The sequence below is a fragment of the Camarhynchus parvulus genome, chromosome Z (genome assembly GCF_901933205.1).
Source record: "Camarhynchus parvulus chromosome Z, STF_HiC, whole genome shotgun sequence".
Classification (NCBI taxonomy): domain Eukaryota; kingdom Metazoa; phylum Chordata; class Aves; order Passeriformes; family Thraupidae; genus Camarhynchus; species Camarhynchus parvulus.
Window position 1 is genome coordinate 51,025,731 of NC_044601.1, and position 21,623 is coordinate 51,047,353.

A 21,623-nucleotide genomic window follows, 5' to 3' on the forward strand; every position below is an offset into this window, starting at 1 on the left:
ACTTCCCTGAAATGTTTATTATATCACAAATTTTCAGACAAGAATTTAATCAGTAGCACTTGGACAAGATGGTTACTTATTAACAGGTTCTCCAACTCTCTACTAGATTGCGCAAGGGAGAGTATAGGAAACCAAATACACCATTAAAAAGCAGCTCCATCACTGGTGACACAAATATGTACATCAACTGACCTACATATTAACACTGCAGTGAAGGAATAATAAGGAAGTTTTATTTTATTTAATGCACTTCATGCTGGTTATTCAATCAGATCCTCCACAGGCATAAGTGCTTTCACATTTAATAGAAGTCATCTCCACATAGGCTTTACTTTCATTAAGTACTGACTTCTTAAACAAAATTTATCCTATTTTTAAAGAGGCTACTTTAAGAATACATACTGTTATGCAGTTAAATAAAAGCCTGCCTTACCAAAAATGAAAGATAACAAATGACTTGTTCACACAGTCAGGCTTTCCCTTAAAAATACAGAGCCTACATTCAATGGCAAAATTTTCTTGAAATAAAACCAAAATATTTACCTTCCCATTCTGCTGGAAAGTCACCAATTTGATACTGATACGCTTCATGATTTACTGCTTCTACAAATCTTCTTTCTGGTATAATCTGCCCTAAAGCAGAAAAAAAAAGAATGAAAAATACATATCTTTATATTATATATTTTCTATATAATCTTATATAGCTATATATATTATATAAAATATTTAATTATATTTATATATTTATATAATAGGCATTTTATATTATAGATTTCTATATAAATTTATAATTGCTGATCACCTTATCATCTCAAAATAATGTATTTATTCACGAGTGCAATGACATACAGGATGAAAATGAAAGATTAAAATACTGAGAAAATTATTATCATCTAGATGCCAATTTGAAACATGATATTTCAGTAACTTCAAGAAAAGCTTCCATGTTCTATTTTGAAGTTACTTGTACTATTGATTATGAAGAACAGCAAAGTTCACTGGTTAGGTTTGCAAAGCCATCAGGCCACATCATCTCCAACCACTGGCACCTGCCTTGTGCTTGTGAGACTTTTCACAACTGCCTGTAAACTAAATATTTTGTCAAAAACCAAAAACCAGAAGGTAGGAATCTGACAGGGAACACTCAGTATATTGAAAGGCTAGACAGTGTGGGGAACCTGAGTCTACATCCCACATTCTGATTCTATTACTACCAAAGAAGAATAAAAAACTTTGAACTGTAAGATGGAACACAGGAGATCAACTGTCAGATATTATGCTACTTCATGGAAAAAGAGTATTTTAAATTGCTTTTTAAATTAGCTGGTTCTGGAAATATATGCAAGGTTCCCATCCCTCACAGGGGAAAAACCCAACAGTATTCCCTAGGCTCTTTCTACCAGCTTCTTCTCTTCCTGGGGTGCTGATATGGAGAAATTTGACTTTTTGAGGAAACATTAAGTATATCTGCATAAAATATTTTATTTCATAATGAAGTTATTAATGCAGTTCATTCCTTTGGTATGCTTTCAACAAGTATTTCAACTGAACCTATTTTAAAACTGATACCAGCTGGGACTTGGAACCATTAGTAGCTAAAGTTCACACTATTATTCATTATTAAGTATTTATTACAATAAAATAAGAACTTGTATATAATGTGAAATACCGTTTTTAAGATTTTTCTTTAGCTTCATATTTTATTTTTAAGCAATGCACCATTTTTATTTTTTCAAGGTATGCAATCAGGCAAAGAATATTGTGCAGAATGCCTCCATCTTCAAAATTAGATATTTTTCATCAGTGTTGGAAGTTAGATGATTGATACTTATTTGTAACACATTTTTTTTTCAACATCATGGATGATTTAATTTCTTACACTGTTCATCTACAACAGTGATGAACAGTGTTTTTTTGTTCGTCAACAAAAAAACAAAACCAAAAACTCCAGAATTACTTTCTTCCCATGCAGAAGATTTACAGAAAAGCTGAAGAGGTATCTAATTAGGGCTGATCCTATACAAGTCTCAGAAAAAAACATTCCTCTCCAATCTTGTAAAGTTACTAGACTTTACTGTAAGAACAGCACCTTTTAAAATAAAACTGTTCTTGAGTATTCTTGAGTATCATCTGAATAAAGCACTATTAGAAAGAGTAGTGAAGAACTGTTTTTTTCTAACTGCCACCACAACTTGTGGTGTTTTGTACGAGTACAAGTTATTGTGCACTTAATACTGATATTATTAAACAAAATATTCCACTTCTTATTCTGCTGCAAGCTTTCATAAAACTCACATAAAAACTCATCTTCCAGATCCCACAGTCAAATCACACTGTAGAGCTAAACTCAGAAATTATTTCCCAAATGTATTATTTTGAGTACTGCTGGTGGCTTTTAAGCCTCTCTGCAGTTGTGATGCACACATGACACTAATTAACTTCAACTGTCTGATTTGCCATATCCCCTAGGTTTTTTTTGGCAGACCACCACTGACAAATAATTTACACAGGCTTTTGTAGGGAAGATCACACTGAGGCCTCTTTAGAGGTAATTAAAACATTTTACAGTTTAGGGAAGTGTTTTTCATACTAAAGATTGACTTTATTGACTGTTCTGCTTCCTATTAATTCATCCCCATATTTTCAAACAAATACTTGGGTCTTTGCTACTCCAATGCAAGAAACTTCACTTTTAAGAGCATACATATGAAACAAAAATAGCACCATCAGAACAGTTTTAATTTTAAAATTAACTTCATTTGCACGTGACCACTGGGTGCTAGAAACACTGAAGAACCATAAATGCATCAAGTTGGGATTATATACATAACACAATATATCCAATTGCATCTTGAAAAAATAGCAGGTCACTTCAGAAAGAATTTAGCAGATGCACAGAACACTAACACAGAATATCAGATACAACATCATTTTACACTGAACACCAAAGCAGCCAAGATTTGCAGGAGTGTTCAAGCCTGCAAAACGGCCAAGAAGACTACGCAGATGAGAGATCTTTCAGCAAGTGATACAGGATTTACATTTGTTACATTTATATATTTTCTCACTTTGCATATTTTCTCAAAACCTTTCAGTCCCAGTCAATGCTTCATGACTGAAGTGAATTTGTATAAAAGTCCCAAAACAAAAGTGTTTAGCAGAAGTTTTGAGGCCTGCTGGCATAAGAAGGAGACAGTCAAATCCAGCAAAGGAAATACTCAGTGAAACAGAAAGGGGTAGCCAATGTATAATGAAGCAGTTTCTAAATATCTACAGCCTTATCTATACTCTAAGGAGACCAGAAACCAGGTAATATTTTCACAAAAAACCCCATGGTTAACAGTAGATATGCACAGATGTTATAAAATTAATATTTTAATTTTTCAGTAACTTCTAAGGAAGAGTCTTTCTATGGACAAAATATCCTAGTTAATCCATGGCAGTCATTAAATATTATATATATATGTATTTACATTTAGAAAAAGCCATTGAAGAACCTTTCAAATGAAAATAATGAATCCCAAAATTGTGGTGTTCTATGAACAAATTATTACTATTCTGACACCAATTTTGGGAGGAAAAAAAAAGTATACACACTATTCTAAAGATCTTCAGGAGCCCTAGCTTGATTTTCACTGCTTACAAAAGCATTATTTGAAAAAGATTTCCTGTTAACCCTCAAACAAGTTTGTACAATGCATACAGCTAAACAAACTATGGCCCACATAATGAGTGAGAGCAGAAATGGAACCAGGAACAGGGAACTGGATGTTTCTGGTACCTCAACTGAGCTACCTGAACAAGAGCCCCTGCCAGATGTAAAATATTGGCATGTTTTGCAGTCTGCAAATGCAAATAGGGTCTCCCTCTCACACACTACTCATGTGAAAGTTACCAATCCCCATTCAAAATGAATGAACATCAGATGTTCATGAGAACTCAGGACCAGGACTCTTTTGGCTTGCTGATTTGCAACATCTGCCTGCTAAGAGTCCATGGAAGAAACACTCCACTAAGATGTTGGGGGTTTTTTAATGCACAGACTGAACTTGCAGCTTTGTGAATTTAAGGCAAATGGCCTAAATTCCATTTTGCACAGCAGCGCTCTAAACTTCATGATGAAAAACACACTTCTAAAGCATACTTTTTTACTGAAGTGATATGTAATTTGAGGAGATTAAATTCTACTTCATTCACTAACAGCCTATTATTTCCTTGTCAGCAACCCAACATAAACTTCACTTACTCAAAACAAAGGTTTTTAAATTTTTTTCAGCAGTATCTTACAACACTCAAGTAACAGGTCACCCATTTCTTTCCTGTTTGGTAACCACCAAATAAACTATAGTTTTTGCTAAATGTGAAGTAGTACTTAAATTACCAAAGCACCTGAACCAAGCAAAGGAAGAACTACTTCTCTAAAAGTAACAAACGTATCTATAGGCTGCAGAATTTATGTATCTATAGGCTGTAGGAACAGTCCATCACTATCAGAACAGGATCAAGAGTTTTCATCTCCACTGAAGAAAGGAAAAAAGTTTGTTATAAAAGACAACCCTTTTAAAGGTGAGTATTAGTTGGTGAAACCACTATCTTTTCTTTGCATAGATTTTTAGCTGAGAGAGTCTGTTCACTGATGATTGTGTTTATGTTACCTCATGGCCATATTTCCAGTGTTTCTGCAATAATTATCTTTAACTTAGGAAAGACAAATATTTTAAAATAGTATCTTTTTCCCAAAGAATTATGGGGTTTTTTTCCAAATTTAGACTGCTATGAGGTTAATTAACTTTTGGTTAGTGAAAAATTAGTAACTTCCAACAGTTCATTATATTCAATAATAAATAAATACAATATCCTGAAATAAATACAATATCCTGAAATATGAAAAATATTAACTATTTGCACCTAACATCTATCACTTACAGATGTAGTTATATTTTCTCCAATAAATAACACACTTGAAATCATCTAAAATATTTTATGCTTTGTAAAATCATAACAGAAACACATTTTAACTTTTAAGAGCTAGCAATGCCACAGACGTTCAATGGCTCTGATTTCCATTAACCTGAAATGAACCAGACCAGTGATTTCCAGTTTTACAGCAATGCAAGATCAAGCAATATTAAACTTGTTAAGTGCTGACTCCGCAAGTCCACAAGAGCTGTAAATACCAGGCATTCACAGTCAAGAATTGTGTTTCAATTTTGCTACTTATATTTACATTTTAACAGCAATACATTTGGCTTTCCAGAATTGCCTGCAAGTACTAATTTCTTCCCAAAGGAAGACACATTTCCTCAGACTTCTACTGAAAATTTGAAGCCAGGGAAATTGCTTCAATTCTTGGGAGCATGTACTGTCAAAGAAAAGGACTGACATACACTACAAACATCACAGTCCCTTTTCACTTCCCAAAAGGATTGTCAGCTGACAAAGTCAGTAACTTTCTCTGGGATAAGTGCCCATGGAGTTCATGTATGTTCACACAAATCTTGTGTTTTGAAAACCTGCTGTGTCTTAGAGTGTGGCATTTAAATTAAGTAATATTTGTTCAAGAAACAATTTCCTTCAAGGGACAGACAAATCCTTCTGCTAAATATCCACTGCCATTGTAGCCCCTGGGCTCCCTTAATCTGGCTGCAGGATGCAGCACCACCAGTTCCCACTCCCTGCTCATTGGAAAGCCTTATGTTCTGTGAAGCCCATGTCTTTAAAAAGAAGCACTGTTTTGTAAATGAGTCTACAATAAGCCTACTAGAATTACACAACATTACATTGTTTTGGGAACACAAATGCAAACGATAGTAGTACAAATGACAGTTCCTTGGAGAGCTGATGGAAGCACAGTGGTCTGTCACAGAGAAGCTTTCTTCCAACCGTTCTTTTGGTCCATCAGACTCAAGAAATGCTTTTCTATCAATTACTGTCAAAATGTGAACAAATCCAAGAATGAGGCGCTTAATTTATTCTGTAAATGTATGGGAAATGGCTTAAAATGTGAACTTAGCATGTATAAAGGGAATTTAGCAGGTTGATAGAAAGTGCACAATAACTTGTACTCGTATAAATAAAAACATAAGGCAGGGAGACAAAAAGGCAGTGATACAGGGAAGAGAAACGGGTAAATGACAGCAAGAGTATGAACTGTAAATAAAATTAAAAGAAAGTCACAGCTGTGAAGAACGTCCATTCTGCAGTATGACAACACAGCAGTATTACGGACTGGTTTGGATGATTCATTACATTTCAATTAGAAATGAATTTTCAATGAAGCTTTTGCAAAAACTCATTTACCATCTCCAGAATACTTTTTTACTTTTTCCAGAATAAATAGAATTATTACAACTAGTTGCACATACATTCTCAGGGTACTAATGCTACTTTTGGGGGTTAGAATATTTTAATGAATTTTACAAAAGGACTACAGCTGTGAGATTTGCAAAGAAAATTCAGTCTCATACAAGGTCTGAACACAATTACAGCTAATACTGTACCGCACTTGAAGAATTAAAGAATACTGGTACTTCTATTTTATTGTGTTTGCTTTTCATTGTCGAGGTTAGGAAAGAACACACGTGTTTCAGCCACAGTCAACCCAATAGTGAAACTTCTGAAGAAAAGTTAGCTAGTGTCCTTGAGATGTATTACCCACTTCATGTATATGCATATCCTACAAACATTTCAAGAGCCTTAAATGTTCTTCTTTTTTCTACAAAATGGCATCTTTAATTTACATAGAAATAAAGAATGTTTAGTTTATTTGGTTAGAGTTCTAAATTAAACAAGTATTTCAAAGGTTTTAAAACTTTTTAAAACAATGTTAAACAACACATACTAGTAAGAAATATTTTAGTTGATTAATGGTAATGTAAAACCATTTACCATTCAACAGGTTGTTGTTTTGGGGTTTTTTTATTACCCTCTAGCTTTACATTATTAGGTTACTTTCAAAGTTCTCTTCAAAAGTTTGTTTCTTCAAGCTGGCCTGTGCACATGCACCCATTAGTTAAGGTACTTTCCTGCAACACTGATCTGGAGGAAAAAAACACATAGTTTAGCTGATTTTGGTGGGTTCAGAGTGGTGTAGGTGGTGAAAAAATAAAAAAAGTCTTCACATACCCAGGAATTGCAGCAATACCTGATCTGCTTTAAAACCTAATCTAAGCACAAAAAAACCCTTAAAGTGCAACAGCTGAGAACAAGGACTAACCATAAGTTGAAGCTTTTTACATCTGAGTCAACCCATTATTTTATTTTATTCTTCTACTCAACTCTCAGACTTTGTGTGGTCTCTTCTCAAGTTAGAATGAGCAAATGCATACACAAAAAGCAACACAGAGTTGAGAGTTCTAATTCCACAGTCCCAGCTTAACTAAATTGTAGATTAAACAGAAAAAACTGAGGTTTATGTGCTTTTACACTGTGTAGGTAGGTACCTAATCATCAAGTACTTCAATACCTATTTGAGTGCTCATTGATTTAAGAGCATTGCACCAGGGGCAACTATTGTAATAGCTGTCAATAAGTTGTGAAAGCATTTACCCTGATGTCAGAGAAAGAAAAAAATGACCACTTTTGGATGGTGACCTTTAGAATTGTGTAGCTTGTAATAACTGTAATACAAATGTTTGACACGCAGAGTTTACAGCCACCAAAAACACAAGCTGTGATACTTATAAACTCTATAAACAAATTTCATTTCTTTATATATTAAAGACTGGAAGGTACCTAAGTAGTACTACCTACTACTGGTAGTAAAATTAAAAACAGTTACTCTATTATGCTTTATCAATTTAATGTCTAAAATGCAAACTCTTAGAAATAAAGACACAGAGATTCTCATTATTGCAAAGTTGCCAAATTAACCTAATTAGCATTCTAGCTAATTTTTTGGTGTGAGCAGCTAAGGTATAAGATCCCTATGTCTTTGTATTAAGATGTCACACAAGCACTTTAATTCTTAAGTATCAAAACCACATGACTTGTGTCTCACCATACTAAATTCTCCATTGTCCAGCTGCAGAGAATTCCCTTTTTAGATTCTGCAACACTTGAGTGCCTCCTGATGTCAAAACTCATATTTGTTGATCTTCCTTAACTGCAGCAAAGGATGGCACCAATGCAGACTACAAACTATGAGGAAAAGGCTTCTGGACACAGCTTGGTGTGTGTAGCTGCCTTGTAGAGCATTGACAGCTACAGGCAGAAATCTCTAACATCAAGATTATAGAAAACATCTCAACACTGAACTTCTCCACAGTCTCAAGATGCACAGATATTCAGAAACAAAGTTGTCAATGGATTGACAACAATGATTGTTTTAATGCTTTACTGCTTCTATTAAAAAAGAAGATACTTCAGAAATATTTGACCTTTTCCTTCTCCTGCCCTCTTTATTCCATAAAATCAGAAAGGGATAGAAATATATAAAATATTGTAACCGAAGAAGATAACATTTGTTATATTCTACCATACTATTTGTCACACTAGCATTTCTTACTATTTGTTTTGATAACATGAATCTGTTTCTTGTAACTGGATTTTTTTTGTAAATGACAAACATAATGAGACTTGTTACTCAGACAAATAAATCCAAATCTTACACATTATCTCCTATCTATGTATGTGTATGAATGAGAGGGAGCATGCCACAGATAAGATGAGATTTTCACCCCTAAAAAGATAATCTATTTTAGTATATTTCAATACTGTTCATTTTCTACCCTGGGAGTTCATTATACAATCAAATCACATGTGTGATAAATCTTCTGCAATTATCGGTAAGAGTCTTTCAGTTTAAGGACACTTCTGATTTATAGTTGCATTTTACATACTGCACAGATGACTGCATGTGTATTTAAAGATCAAAATTCAAATATCTTTAGTTCAAATCAGTTAAACTGAAAAATCTTTCCTGGCTGCCTGTATTTCTCTTTAATGGTGGTCAGATCGGATCTTATTACAAGCAATTTGTTACTATAGGACTGAGGAAAAAATGCTAGCCTCACAAGTTTTGTCATTTTTCCCCCCACTTCCCCTGCAGGCTGCTATTGTTGATGGCCTTTATGGAAATATAAATTCAATCAGCAGCTGCAAATTTCATGAGACATCCATCTTCATGCTGAATTTCTAACTGAGTGTCAAAACAATCTGTGGATTTCTCCCTGATGAAACACACTTTGAATTGTAAATTCCTGCAATTTTCCCATGTTAGAATTTGAGCTGCACTAAAATAGAGCCAGCCCAGATGTAGTGCCTGCCAGATTGAGACAAGTAATTTTCCCTTTCATTATCTCAACTCTGACATTGAAGGGGTTAAAAATAACCCATAAAGATTATCTGTTTCTTTTTTATTTTACATAAAAAATAAAATCCCATTTGTTCTTTTTAGCAGAAAAATAGAAAGGCCTTCAAAACACGCCAAATATTCTCAAATCAGTTATTTGAACCTGCTATGCATTTTACAGTATTTTGAAGAGATAAACCCCCAGCAAGTAGCTGCAATAGAACCTAAAGAATTTCCCGTGGTGTCAAAATAGTTCATAGAGATAGCTCATTTCTTCTAAGTCCCAATTTACATTAAATGTTGATGGAAAACAGAAAATAGATGCTTAAATTACAAAAATCAAAACTTTAGTGGAGTCTTGTACTGTTTCCTGAACACAATGAAACAAAATAAAGTTTCTCATTCAACTACTGTTTCTTGTAGTAGCTTAGGAGGCACATGTAGCTTACCAAGTATATTATATCAGTTCAAATATTTTGCTTTAGATAAATATTTGTTTCTCTCTTCTGTAGGCATTGACATGAAATCTATAAAACAATACCACAACCAATTTGCAAGCAAATTAATTAGTCTGTTTATTATATAGAAAGGAAGTAAGAAATATTCACAGAAAGAAATTCACTATTAATGATGATTCATCTATTATCTATTCATGTAGTTGAGAACTACTTTCTGTTTATTTTCTGTTTATTTTGAGAGACTTTCTGTTCATTTTCTTCTCTCTGGGATAAATATTGTGATGGGATGGGTGAAGGGTTTACTGAACTGCACTTCACCATCACTGAAAAGAATGACATTGTATTGGATGTTTCCGTACAAATACCACATTCTAAAACACAAGACTGTCTTTCAGTTTAGAGAAAATTCAAATAGGCATCTTTTTTTGTGTACACCAAACTTCCAGTTCATTATCAGAATGAGAAAAGAAACCTAAAAGTGAGCTACAGAGTAATTCCATTGCAAAAGACTTTCAATGTACTACAGTTTTATCACTCTATCATTTCTACTTCTTTTATCACAACATCATTTCTTCAGCTAAGTCATTCCACATTCCCTGTCCCCCTCCTTCAGTTACCTGCCCTGCATTCTGGTTTATGTGAACTGGAATGACCTGAGAGTTGATCACAATTCCAAACCCTCAAAACTGATCTACACACTTTTCCTAACTGGTTTCTTAAACTCGAGTATAATTCACTGATTTAAAAACAATAAGTAGGCAAGAGCCCTAGTCTATGTCAAAAATAAGGTTAGTCTCCAAAAAATACCCAAGGAAAGAATGCTGGTATGCAGCTGGAGAAGGACTTGCACTAGTTAGGTGAAATATTATGCTCTGGCAAACAGTAGGTCAGAGGGGCACGTTACTCAGAGGAAAATTACAGGGCTTCCGACGCTTACTAAACTGACTCTTATAAACTTGCTATTCTTAGAATGTTTCCTACTCAGCATGACAAAAACACCCCTCAACTTTGCTGAAAATGTTATTTTGACAGAACTCTGATTTGGTTTTATTGAGTTACAACATCCAGATCAAATAATCTTGATACTTTCACATTTAGCTGTCATACACTTACTAGCTTTAACAGCAAAACAAGGACACACACCAATCTCTCCTCTAATACAAGTAATTTTATATAGTGATGCAGGTGTTCTGTCCCACATGGTTTCCAGTCACAAGTTTTAGCTATAAATTCTGCTTGGGTAGGTAGCAAGAGTGGTAATTACTGAATGTACTATAATAGCTTTCATTACAACAGATTCTTGAATATTATTTGGTTATTTTTATCTGCAGAACCTACCAGAATGGAAGGTAGGCATAACAAGACAATCTAGTTCTATTTCTCAAAATATTGAGAGTACTACTTATAAGAGTTTGTAATAATTTCAAAGCACAGGAACAAAGAATCCTTCCTAACTGTATTAATCATTACATAATAGCTGGCCTCCTTATGATTTAATTTTATTTTGTATTATTTCAAAACCTCACCATTTCTCAAAAGCAATTACTTCTATTTTATCTATATCTTCTAAGTTCTAGGCCATGACGCCTTGTAAAGTGCAGGGTGTTGAAGCACTTCCAAAGGACGCTGATTAAACTTCCACTGAATCCATGAAAGTGCAGAATTTTCCAATTTATGTGTGCAATCAGGTTTGCTAACCTCTAGGCATCCTACCAAAACTGAAAACACCAAAGTAATTCAAAACGTAGGGAAGTAAATGAACACTGAAAACAGTTTGAATAAGCCACACAAAGCTATATAAAAGAAAACACACATTAATACAAAGCCAACTGTGATCCTTTAAAAACTACTATGATTTATTTACTTCCCCAATGCCATCTTCTGCATTGTAAAGCCACTGAAGAAGTGTGATTCTCTTTTTCCTTCCAATATAACCTAGGAAAACACTAAACTTGTACTTTGGCAAGGTATCAGAAGTACCACAAATAAGCAAAAATTGTAACTTTTATGGTATTAAGGAACATCACCTGCAGATTGCATTATTTTTCCTCCCACATTAAAAGCTTTGCTCTTAATTTAGTAACACCTCCTGCACATACATGCATAGAAGATTTCCTTTTTCTCACCTTCTTCCTAAGACTACTAGAAAAGTTTGTAAATGGCAAGACTGCTTATAAAGATTGGAAGCACTACTACCTTATGAAGCTGATTTTTAAAATACAGCATAATCACTGCTAATACTGGAAGCAAGCAAAAGTGAAGGGAATAATAATAAAAAAACAAAAGATCCATTACTTTCTCGTCCAAAGTATTCTGTTGCAAGGCAACCCCTATGTAATCTAATCATTCCATTCAAAAAAAAACTTGAAAAATATCTTGTTGGAAATTGCTGTGAAGTTTAACCAAGTCTTATAAACAAACAATAAATAGTTTCCAAAGCAGGCACATGCATGGTTAAAACTGAATTATTTGGAGGACAGCCAGTTGATTCACCATAGGCATAAAATACACACCCTCTCTGGGAACATGAACTCCCATATGTCCTATGTGGCCTTCAAAGTTTATGGGACTTTGACAAGGGAGAAGGGATGTGACACACAAAGAATACTGCAACAGTGGCCAGCTGTTCAGTGCCATAACCTTGTACCTAAATTCTCTAAGAAAAAGCTTGTGGAAAAGCATTTGCACACCAGAAAGAAGAGAAAAAAGAAACATTACAGTTGTTACCACTGAGAGAGAAGGAAACATAATCACAGTACTTCCATCAGCTGATGGATCCCTAGAGAAAAATTGTCATATTAACCCAGTAAAGTCCCAGAGAAATTAAAAAGTGAATGGAAATGTCAGCTTGTCCCTCAGGCAAAACCTGATTCACTTCTAGAATTCTATAAGCATTGCTTAGATAATGGCATCTATAATAACACTGCATTATCCCTAACATACACAATGTTTATATTTTAAAAGAAAACATGGCTAATATCCAGCCTCCCCAAAAAAAATTCTCAATATAATAGAAAGCTGTATGCAGGTTTTAATGCTTGTGTTCCAGACCTTTGAACCATTAGGAAAACTGTAAGAATAATCGTGTTGCTTAGTGATCTCCAGTATCACTATTTATGATAGCCTCAAAAGCCTCATCTGGAGTGACGCCATGCTAATTAATGCATAATCAAGCAAACATTATCCTTTTTCTGTTATTCTATACATTAAGTGTAATTTTCAAATGTTTTCCATCAATGAGATGATCAACAAAAAGAATTTCGAATCACCAAAAGAACCTCAAAAGGCTGTGCACATAATATAAGACTTCTCTAAAGCTTGATGTAAAAGGAAAAATATAATCACTGAACAATTTCTAGGTATCTGCCATCAAATCCTAGCCTTCCATGTTCATTAATATTTACAACTGCATTCCTAGTCCCCACTAAAACCAGCACAAGTTTTAATGTTTTTCTTTCACTTATACAAAGATTAGCTCAAACTGCTTTGTTATTTGCCTATTTTCTCTTGACAAAGGGAAAAAACCCAGCTAACCAACTACCATCAAAAAACTGTTTCACAGTTGTTTCCTATGACATTGCATCTCCTCTGTGAAAACTTCCCTCCCACAAAGGCATGAGTCTTACAGAACTTAGCAGCCAACAATGCAGACAGAGACACTAAAGTCTGTCTAAGTTTAATTTCTCTTGTAATCTGCATCACAAAGAGCAGGTTCGTAGTACTGTCCTACAGAGAAAGTATTGAAAGGACAGCACTGAAAAGGAAAACTGAAGTGTGGACTTTGTATGGATTCTCCCATCCAGGGCTTTCTACACCTTTGGAATAAAAAAGAGGCAAGCATAGGAGATCCACCTTTTTTTCTGAAGGCAAACAGTGGAAGTCCTGTCTATGACAGAGGGTGGTATCCACCAGACTAATCCAACATCATATCCTATACTTCCATCAGGCAAGTTATCTTCTAACAATTTTTTTCACCATTTTATTTTCTTTAGCACCTATGAAGCATCTATTAGTTACACTATCTAAACACTTACTATACTGAAGAAACTACCAATCGCTTTCCTTTCAGTCCACTATTTTGTTGTTTTTCAGATGCCAACACGGTATTTGTTAGGTCTTTATTATACTTTAAAAAATATCTTAACGAATAATAGTTCTATTCTCCACGTTAAATATGTTTTGCATTCTGTCATCCATTTTACGACAAGCTCCAGGTTCTCTTTCTCTACATAGAACTAAGTACTGTGTTTCAGTCCTCATTCATCTTCAGCAATTTTTTACTCATCACATTTACACAGATCTTCAGATGCATCCAATAGCATCTTTTCTTTTGAGCCAACTCTGTCACCTTTTATCCTTTTGGCCAACTTCCTTATGCTGTATGTTTTCCTAATTAGCAATGTCATAATTTTTTTAGTCAGCTCAATCTTCCTTCTAGTCTTCTCTTTTCTCCCCAGTTTAGATGATCTAATTGAAATAATTTCATTTAGTCCAACTAGATATGGGTAGACATATATACTTACAGATCCAAATCCAGAGCCAATGCATTCTTGAACTTCATTGCACAGAAATAGCTCAGTATTTTACAGAAACACATCAGAATCTCTGCATCCATGCCTGTTCACTTAAAAATGCATCAGAACCCCATTATCCCAATGTCACTCCAAGAGTTTGCCATCTTATTCATGCAGACTATCCACTCTTGCCTAGAAATTACCTCCTATAAACTGTTTCAATTCATAAGTAGTTATGAGGTCTTCTATTACATATGATTTCATATGTAACAGAATGATGAAAACATCATTTTTTAGAACACTAAATAGATGATGAAAACGTCATTATTTTAAAACACTAACACTTTAAAGTATTAAATAGTGATGATTTTACCTACTGTGTGAACTTTACAGTAACATAAAAGTTTCAGTCTGCCAATAACTCTTAAAAAATAAATCTGAATGCCTTTTGAAAAGACTCAAAATAAAGCAATACTGAGTAAATTACAAACCGCCATCTAAGAACACAAAAATTTCCAAATTCACAAAAATATTGCCTTCATTGTCTGCAAGGTCTTTCAGCACAACAGAAGGCAAACTGCAGAACACGCCTTGGGAAACAACCCTGAGAAAAAGAGGCATGTGCAGCTATTCAGATATATGCTGGCTACAGATGAGCTGGGTAGTCAAAAGGGGTAAAATGTTATTGCTACTTGTGAATTGTAACTAAAATTATGCAAAGTGCTTGCTATACTTTTCACAGCTTGATGGTATGAGGGGGAGGCAAGTGAAAAAGAGAGAATGAATATTAGTGAATACTGCACACATATCATAATTTATGTGGCCCCTGTAGGGCCACAGAACTGACAGAAAAAAACTCACAATTTGAGATAGGTCAGTTTTAAATATAAAATCACTTCTTTCTGAATCAAAACTGTACCAAGAGTCACGTTAGTATAAATAAAACTTAAAAAACCCAAAAAAATGGAATATGTTGTCAGTTTTAGAAATCATTATGTGCTTCCAAGATTAAACGTTCTCCACAACTGAATAGACAGAATTTCTTATTGTTTGTTAACTGGACCAATACTTAAAATATAGTTCAAATTAAACTGAAAGACACTGCCTTCTAAGAAGAGGTGCATAATCCCAAAAATAATGAGTGCTGCAGAGATTGAGCTGACATCATTATATCACATTATACATTTATGCAATACTTAAACTAAATGTTAAAGACTAATAAACAATGGCTTAATTTGAGGGAAAACACCCACATTTCGTATTGGTAGTTGTCATCAATAAACGATCTTTTGTGTCTCTGTTTAGGAGGAGTCTGTAATTTTGTATCTGTAGTTATTTGCTGTAATTTCCTGACCATTGCTGCTCTGCTTGTTAGTAACTGGTACTTTTTCATTTGTATCTACTCATATTCTTTCCTTACTGATGGAATTGGTTGGACCAATTGGATTGGAAAGGGAGGGATTGGTTGAACCCATAAATGGAGGAAACTCATTCTGAAGGGTTCACCTTTAGTGTCAAACCAAGACAGCAGAGGAAAAAAAAGAACAAAACACTGCAGCATGATACTCCTCTAACTCTCAAATGCCGATACATTTCTACTCACTTTCCCCCTCTGAAATGTTTTATTAGTTCAAAAATCAGTTATAAATACAAATACAATACAAATATCAATCACCATCCAACATTAATAAAGCTCCCACGAAAGAGTGCCTTTAAAATTTTCCAGTCCTTTTAATTCCATTTGTTTTTTAACTATATTCATTATGAGGAAAATTTCTGGTTTGATCCAACCCTTTTCCACCTCACCCTATTGTCAATGCTTACTGACTTGGCCTTTCATGACATCTCTATAAAGTCTGTCAACAATACTGCTTTCAAAAAAAAAAAAACCAAAAACAAACACCCTCTTTCTCACTAGTGTTGCATTTTCTCTCTATGCTACTTCATTGGCTTCTTGCTTTTTCTGTCTCATCACCAAGATGAGCTAGAAAAGCTCCAGTGTACTACTGCATTTACAGCAATGGTTCTAACAGTTACACTCAGAAATACGTAACTAATAATTATCCTGCAGTACTTATAGGGCAAGTGCCTCATGGCACTGCCTGTCCTTCATCCCTGCTTGCCTTCCTGTGTTTCACCTCTGGAGACACTGCAATCTCTGCAACAAAAACACTCTTCAGACAAGTATTTGTTGTACAGATACCACAACATAAATCCAATCACTTTTACTATTTCTTTCTGATTCAAATTACTGCTAAGCATCCTCCACAGTTCTGCTGAATTTCCTATCAATGTTCACCCATCTTATATACAGAAACAAATTCTTCTCTACTAAGAGTTTAGTCCTGCCTCCTTCTGTCTTACCATCTCTCTCTCTCACTGGCTTCTCCAACACATGTATAATTTTCCTATAAAAATTGCATGTCTAAACCAGGTCTTATTATCCTCCCTTTCACATATTCATGATCAATGCCATCATTCTCCTCCTTTCTTTTTTGGTACTCAGGATTTCTCTCTAATGTATAGATTCTTTCTGTATGATCTTTCTGATTTTCCATGCTGCTAAATCTGCCATTCAGACACAACTACAACAACATAATTCCCCCATGTCAAGGCATATGCATTCTACTCTACTCACAAATTTGTAACACTGCTGCTAAGATTGGTTATCTAGTCAGGAACCATGGGAACTCAGTTGTGTCTTTAGACCCTCTACAAGGTTTCTACTTTTCACTTCGACTACAGAGTACTTTGTTTTCAAACTCCTATGCAAGGAGGAGTATCCTTTGTACTCTTCTCCTCTTTCTATTGCCTGAGATGTGGACTTCAATCACATATAGGTCTGTATCAATCAAGCAAAATTTATTTTCTGTTTCTATTAACTAAATGGAAGAACTCCATGAATATCCACAAAGTAATTTCAAAGTTTTTTTTTACCTTCTATTTGACATGAAGTATAAAATTTCTGCCATGAGTGGGTTGTGGTTTTGCTAATAAGGATAGCTATTACTATCCATATTTACCTACAGTACTTCTTAGGCATCAACTTTAAACACCATGAATAAAGGCTATCCTTCCATCTTAACGACCAAGTAGGTACTAGAGATGCAAGACACTGCTGTGGCTCATACGCATAATAAAAATCTAAAAATAAATTGAAACAAGACAGATGGGAAAAATAGTGCCACACTATACAGGATGATAAAAGAAAAGTAGATATGGCCCTTGTTCTTTTCTCAGCAGTACAGAAAATTTTGAAGTAGTTCTACAGCAGATCTTTTCCTACTAGAAGATCAAAAATTTGAAATAACTGTATGTAAGCAAATACATTTCACCAGCAGCAACTGAACCTCATTATTCTTCCAATTTAATTTTTTTATTCTAGTTCCAAAAGAAGGTGCTTCTTTTCAAGGCTTTTGGGGTGTTTTTTTTCTGTTTGGTAGAATATGGAAGATAGAAAACAGGCATCTACTAATAATGAATTTGCAGTAAGGAGGAAGTTAAATATTTGATATTTCCTAACTTACTTTTTTGTTTGATTTTTTTAAACACCTGAAGGGAGAAAGAGATAGTAAGGGAGGCTGACAGAAAAATGACAAGGAATCATCACTGCTATTGCATTATGTTGAGCAATGCCAGTATATGAGTCAAGATGCCTATAATCCACTTGGTAGCCTTGTGCTGGTTTTGGCTGGACTAAAGGCAATTTTCTTCCCAGTGACTGGCATGGGGCTCTGTTTCAGATTTATGCTGAACACAGGGCTGACAATACAGAGATGTTTTTGTTATTGCTGAGCAGAACTCACACAGAGCCAAGGCCTTTTCTGCTTCTCCTACTGCTGGTGGTGAGGGGACTGGGGGTGCCTGGGAGGCTGGGAGGAGACACAGCCAGGACAGGTGACCCCAGTTGGACAAAGGGATATTCCAGACAAGGTGACATCACACTCAGTATACAAAGCAGGGGCAAAAAGGAGTAAGGGGGGGACATTTGGAGTGATGGCTTATCTTCCTAAGTAACCATTGCTATCACTGAGATGGCTGATTTTCTTCTACATATGGCTTTCACTTTCCCTATTGAACAGTCTTTATCCCACCCCTCAAGTTTTCCAGCTTTTACCCTTTCAACTCTTACCCTGATCCTGCTGGTGGGGGAGGAAGCAAGCACTGCATGGGACTTGGTGCCTGGCTGGGGTTAAACCACAAGCCTCTATAAATTCACACTAGATAACACGCAGAACACATGATCTAGCATCAGTGATTTTATCATTTAGTAGTGCCTAATTTATCTAATATATCTATTACACCTGAAGAGCCAAAAAGCTAGACGCTGAAGTCAGACCTGATCTCAGGACTTGTTTGCCAACAGAAGAAAAAAAACCAAAACCAATTTTACAGAACAGCAGGTAAAATTTATTTCCTTCCCTCACCCATCTATAAAGAAGACCCACATTTGCACTTAACACATTTGAACAGGACACAGCATCACACTGAGTCTGTCTTTGGTTTCCACTGTGCTACTATAAAAGGTTATCAATTTCTTCTCTTCTAGCTCATGTGGTTTATTTCCACTTAATTGCCCACTTACATTTAGGTAGTTATAGTCCTCCCTCATGTTATGCCACACTTTGGTACTAGAGAATCATTTCCTTCATGTGCTCTACGCCAGGATAATACAGCTATAGGGATTCAAGAACACTTGAGAAGGAACACAAGCCCTTTCAGCTTAAAAGAGGGACAGAGTCTGCAAGTTGATGTATTTTAATCCCCAGTTCCTTTGTTTTGATTAACAGAGGTAATGTAACTTTGTGCTGGCACGTCCATTACAACTCATTTTAAAGACTACCAGCCCTTCTGTAAACATGCACCACAAACCAGATTACTGAATGCATTCAGTTTGCATGGTAAGTACATGGATGTTGGTAAACAGTCTGAAACTAAGTTTAGATATAAACTTCTTGCTGTTTTAGACCTTTAAGGACAATGCAAATGAACTTTTTCAAGATGAAGAAGTCTTTGGAAACGTTTCAAAGCAAAAAAAGCATTCAACATAACAGTTTTTCCAGCACAACAGATTCCTAAATTTTAGCAAGGAATGGCTAACACACAAATGCTTGAAAGCCAGTTTCCATCTTCACCCATAATCTCATTCTCTCTTCTTATCCAAAATAGCCGCAAGGTGGGAAACTCAAGAAAGTGCACCTCTACTTTCCTACAGTTCCTCGTGCTAAAGTCCAGGAACAACACCAGTAAGATTTTCATAGCCCCCGCCCCCCCCCCGTGAAAACTTAGATCATCTTTTAGATTGGAGAGCCAGCAGTATAGAATCTGAGAGATCTCCCTTTTCCCTTGGGTAGGACAAGATGAGTGTTTGCCCCTATTCTGTCACTCCCCCAGAACCACACTGGTTGTGATAAGGTGACTCCCTCTCATGCCCAACTAAACAATACTTATACCCTAATCAATCCAGTGGTAAAATTCAACAGAGTCTTTTTTGGGTTGTGAGATAGTAAATAATACTAAAAGACCTGATGTCTTATGTACTTCAATAACTTACAAATGTATTATACTAGATAGTTTGATGACTACCCTTCATGCTAAAGGTACAAGTGCAGAGATACAGTCATAATTTGTAAAAAACAGATACTAAGAGACAGTGCCAAGCTGTCACTTAGGAGGCAGGTTAGGATGTGTAACTAGCTGAAGCCCTCTTTCCTTTTTAGACGCAACTGTAAATGGCTGTAAGGTGCTTAGGTGCCACATGCCTGTTTCTTTACTTCAACAGTCTGCTCACCAGCTGCTTCAATATTGTTAAAGCAGATCTAATACACAACAACTAACTTGTGACTTATAGAACAAGCATATTTTTTGCTGGTCTTCTGGTACATTGAAACTGTTTTGGTAGGCTCATACGGTTAAGGATTCAAGGCCTCTAACTCTGATTTGGATCAGCCAACTTTCTTTTACTGAGGGGAAGATGTGAACAACCAAAGGACATGGAACAATCAGGCTTATGGACTGTACTGAACTGTCTCGTTGCACAGAAAGCAACAGAGCAGCAGAAATCAGTTAACTGATTAATTACTCCAGAAACTAATTAATTACACCTCTTTGAGAATACCTATAGTCTGTTTCAGAGGATAGAGTTAGGTATATTTGGAAATAGAGTTAGGCACATTTGCCTGTTGCAAAAGTCTAAAATCTAATATGCCCTGCAGGAGACTGCACCTTCCTAACTCCTCCCTGCTCTGAGAGGAAAGTCCTGGTGTGGAATGGACAAGGATCTCCTCAGAAGCATTACCTTACTATTGTATAGGATCTCCTCAGACCGCACAGACCTTTTAGTAGACATTCCATTGGCAAAAAGTTTCTATAAAGCTTGTTAAAATACTCAATTTGATTTCTTCTCTTCTTATGACAGGGTTAAATGGCTTCTTCCAAAACTGAAAAACAGTTTAATATACCTGCCAAAACATTCTGATCATAGCAACAGATCACAGTAAGCTTCCTATTTCAGCAAAAATTACCTTCTTTCTCAAACAAGAGATTTGTTTTAATCTAAGACAAAACAAAAATCAAAATCTCATTAGTAATTCAATAGAAACACTATGGAGCAAGCTACATAAGGAGGCATGTGTTCCCCTGGCAGCCTTCTAGGTTCCTCCACCCAGAGTCACCAGTCTCCCACCGCACTTTAGCTCATAGGTTCCACCCTCTTTCTTTGTCCCATCCTCTTAACTCAGAGAACCACAAGCTCAACTTTTTCAACTGAATTAAACTAGCTCAGCAACAGTTCTCATGAATGCTACCTTCAGCTTGAAGAAAAGAAGATAAAGGATGAATGAGATCTCTCCCTTTCATCAATGACAAACTCACGTTAATCAACAGAGCCAACCTCATTTCACCTTCAGGTTCACAACAGACTCTGGCTCCAGTTCTTTGGACTTTTTCCCACGCTATTACATATCTGGGTCAGACACAAATCCGGAGCAGCCCATTTTCCAGCTCTGGCTCAGTAATTGCTTACACAGCATGTCTTTTCAATCCGAGATGATGAAAATGTCACAAAACCAGATGATTTCATAAACTACCTGTCATCTCCCACTTAATCATTTCAAGAACAACCTGGGAAGTTTTGGTACATTACGCTGAACCAGCGTCAATGCTCATGGATATTGATTCTTGGTTCTTAAATCAGGGATAGACTAAGCAAAATTTTTTTCCTGAAATTAGAAAATATCCAGATAGAAATATCAAGTGCATTTTAATAGCATAGAAAAATGTCTCCATTTTGATCTGAAGAAACTCTTACAGAGTTACAGTAATTACACTGAGTAGTAAAAAAAAAATCCCGAACAGATG

At 35.5% G+C, this 21,623-nt stretch overlaps 1 protein-coding gene across 1 annotated transcript in view; it reads right to left on the bottom strand.

Annotated features, from left to right (window-relative positions):
• The window catches only part of NDUFAF2 (NADH:ubiquinone oxidoreductase complex assembly factor 2), a 57,916-nt gene that overhangs the window by 22,660 nt on the left and 13,633 nt on the right, over positions 1-21,623 (bottom strand). Inside the window, exon 2 of the mRNA XM_030968298.1 lies at positions 544-633. Coding sequence (XP_030824158.1) covers positions 544-633 — 90 coding nt within the window. The remainder of the gene's footprint in view (positions 1-543; positions 634-21,623) is intronic.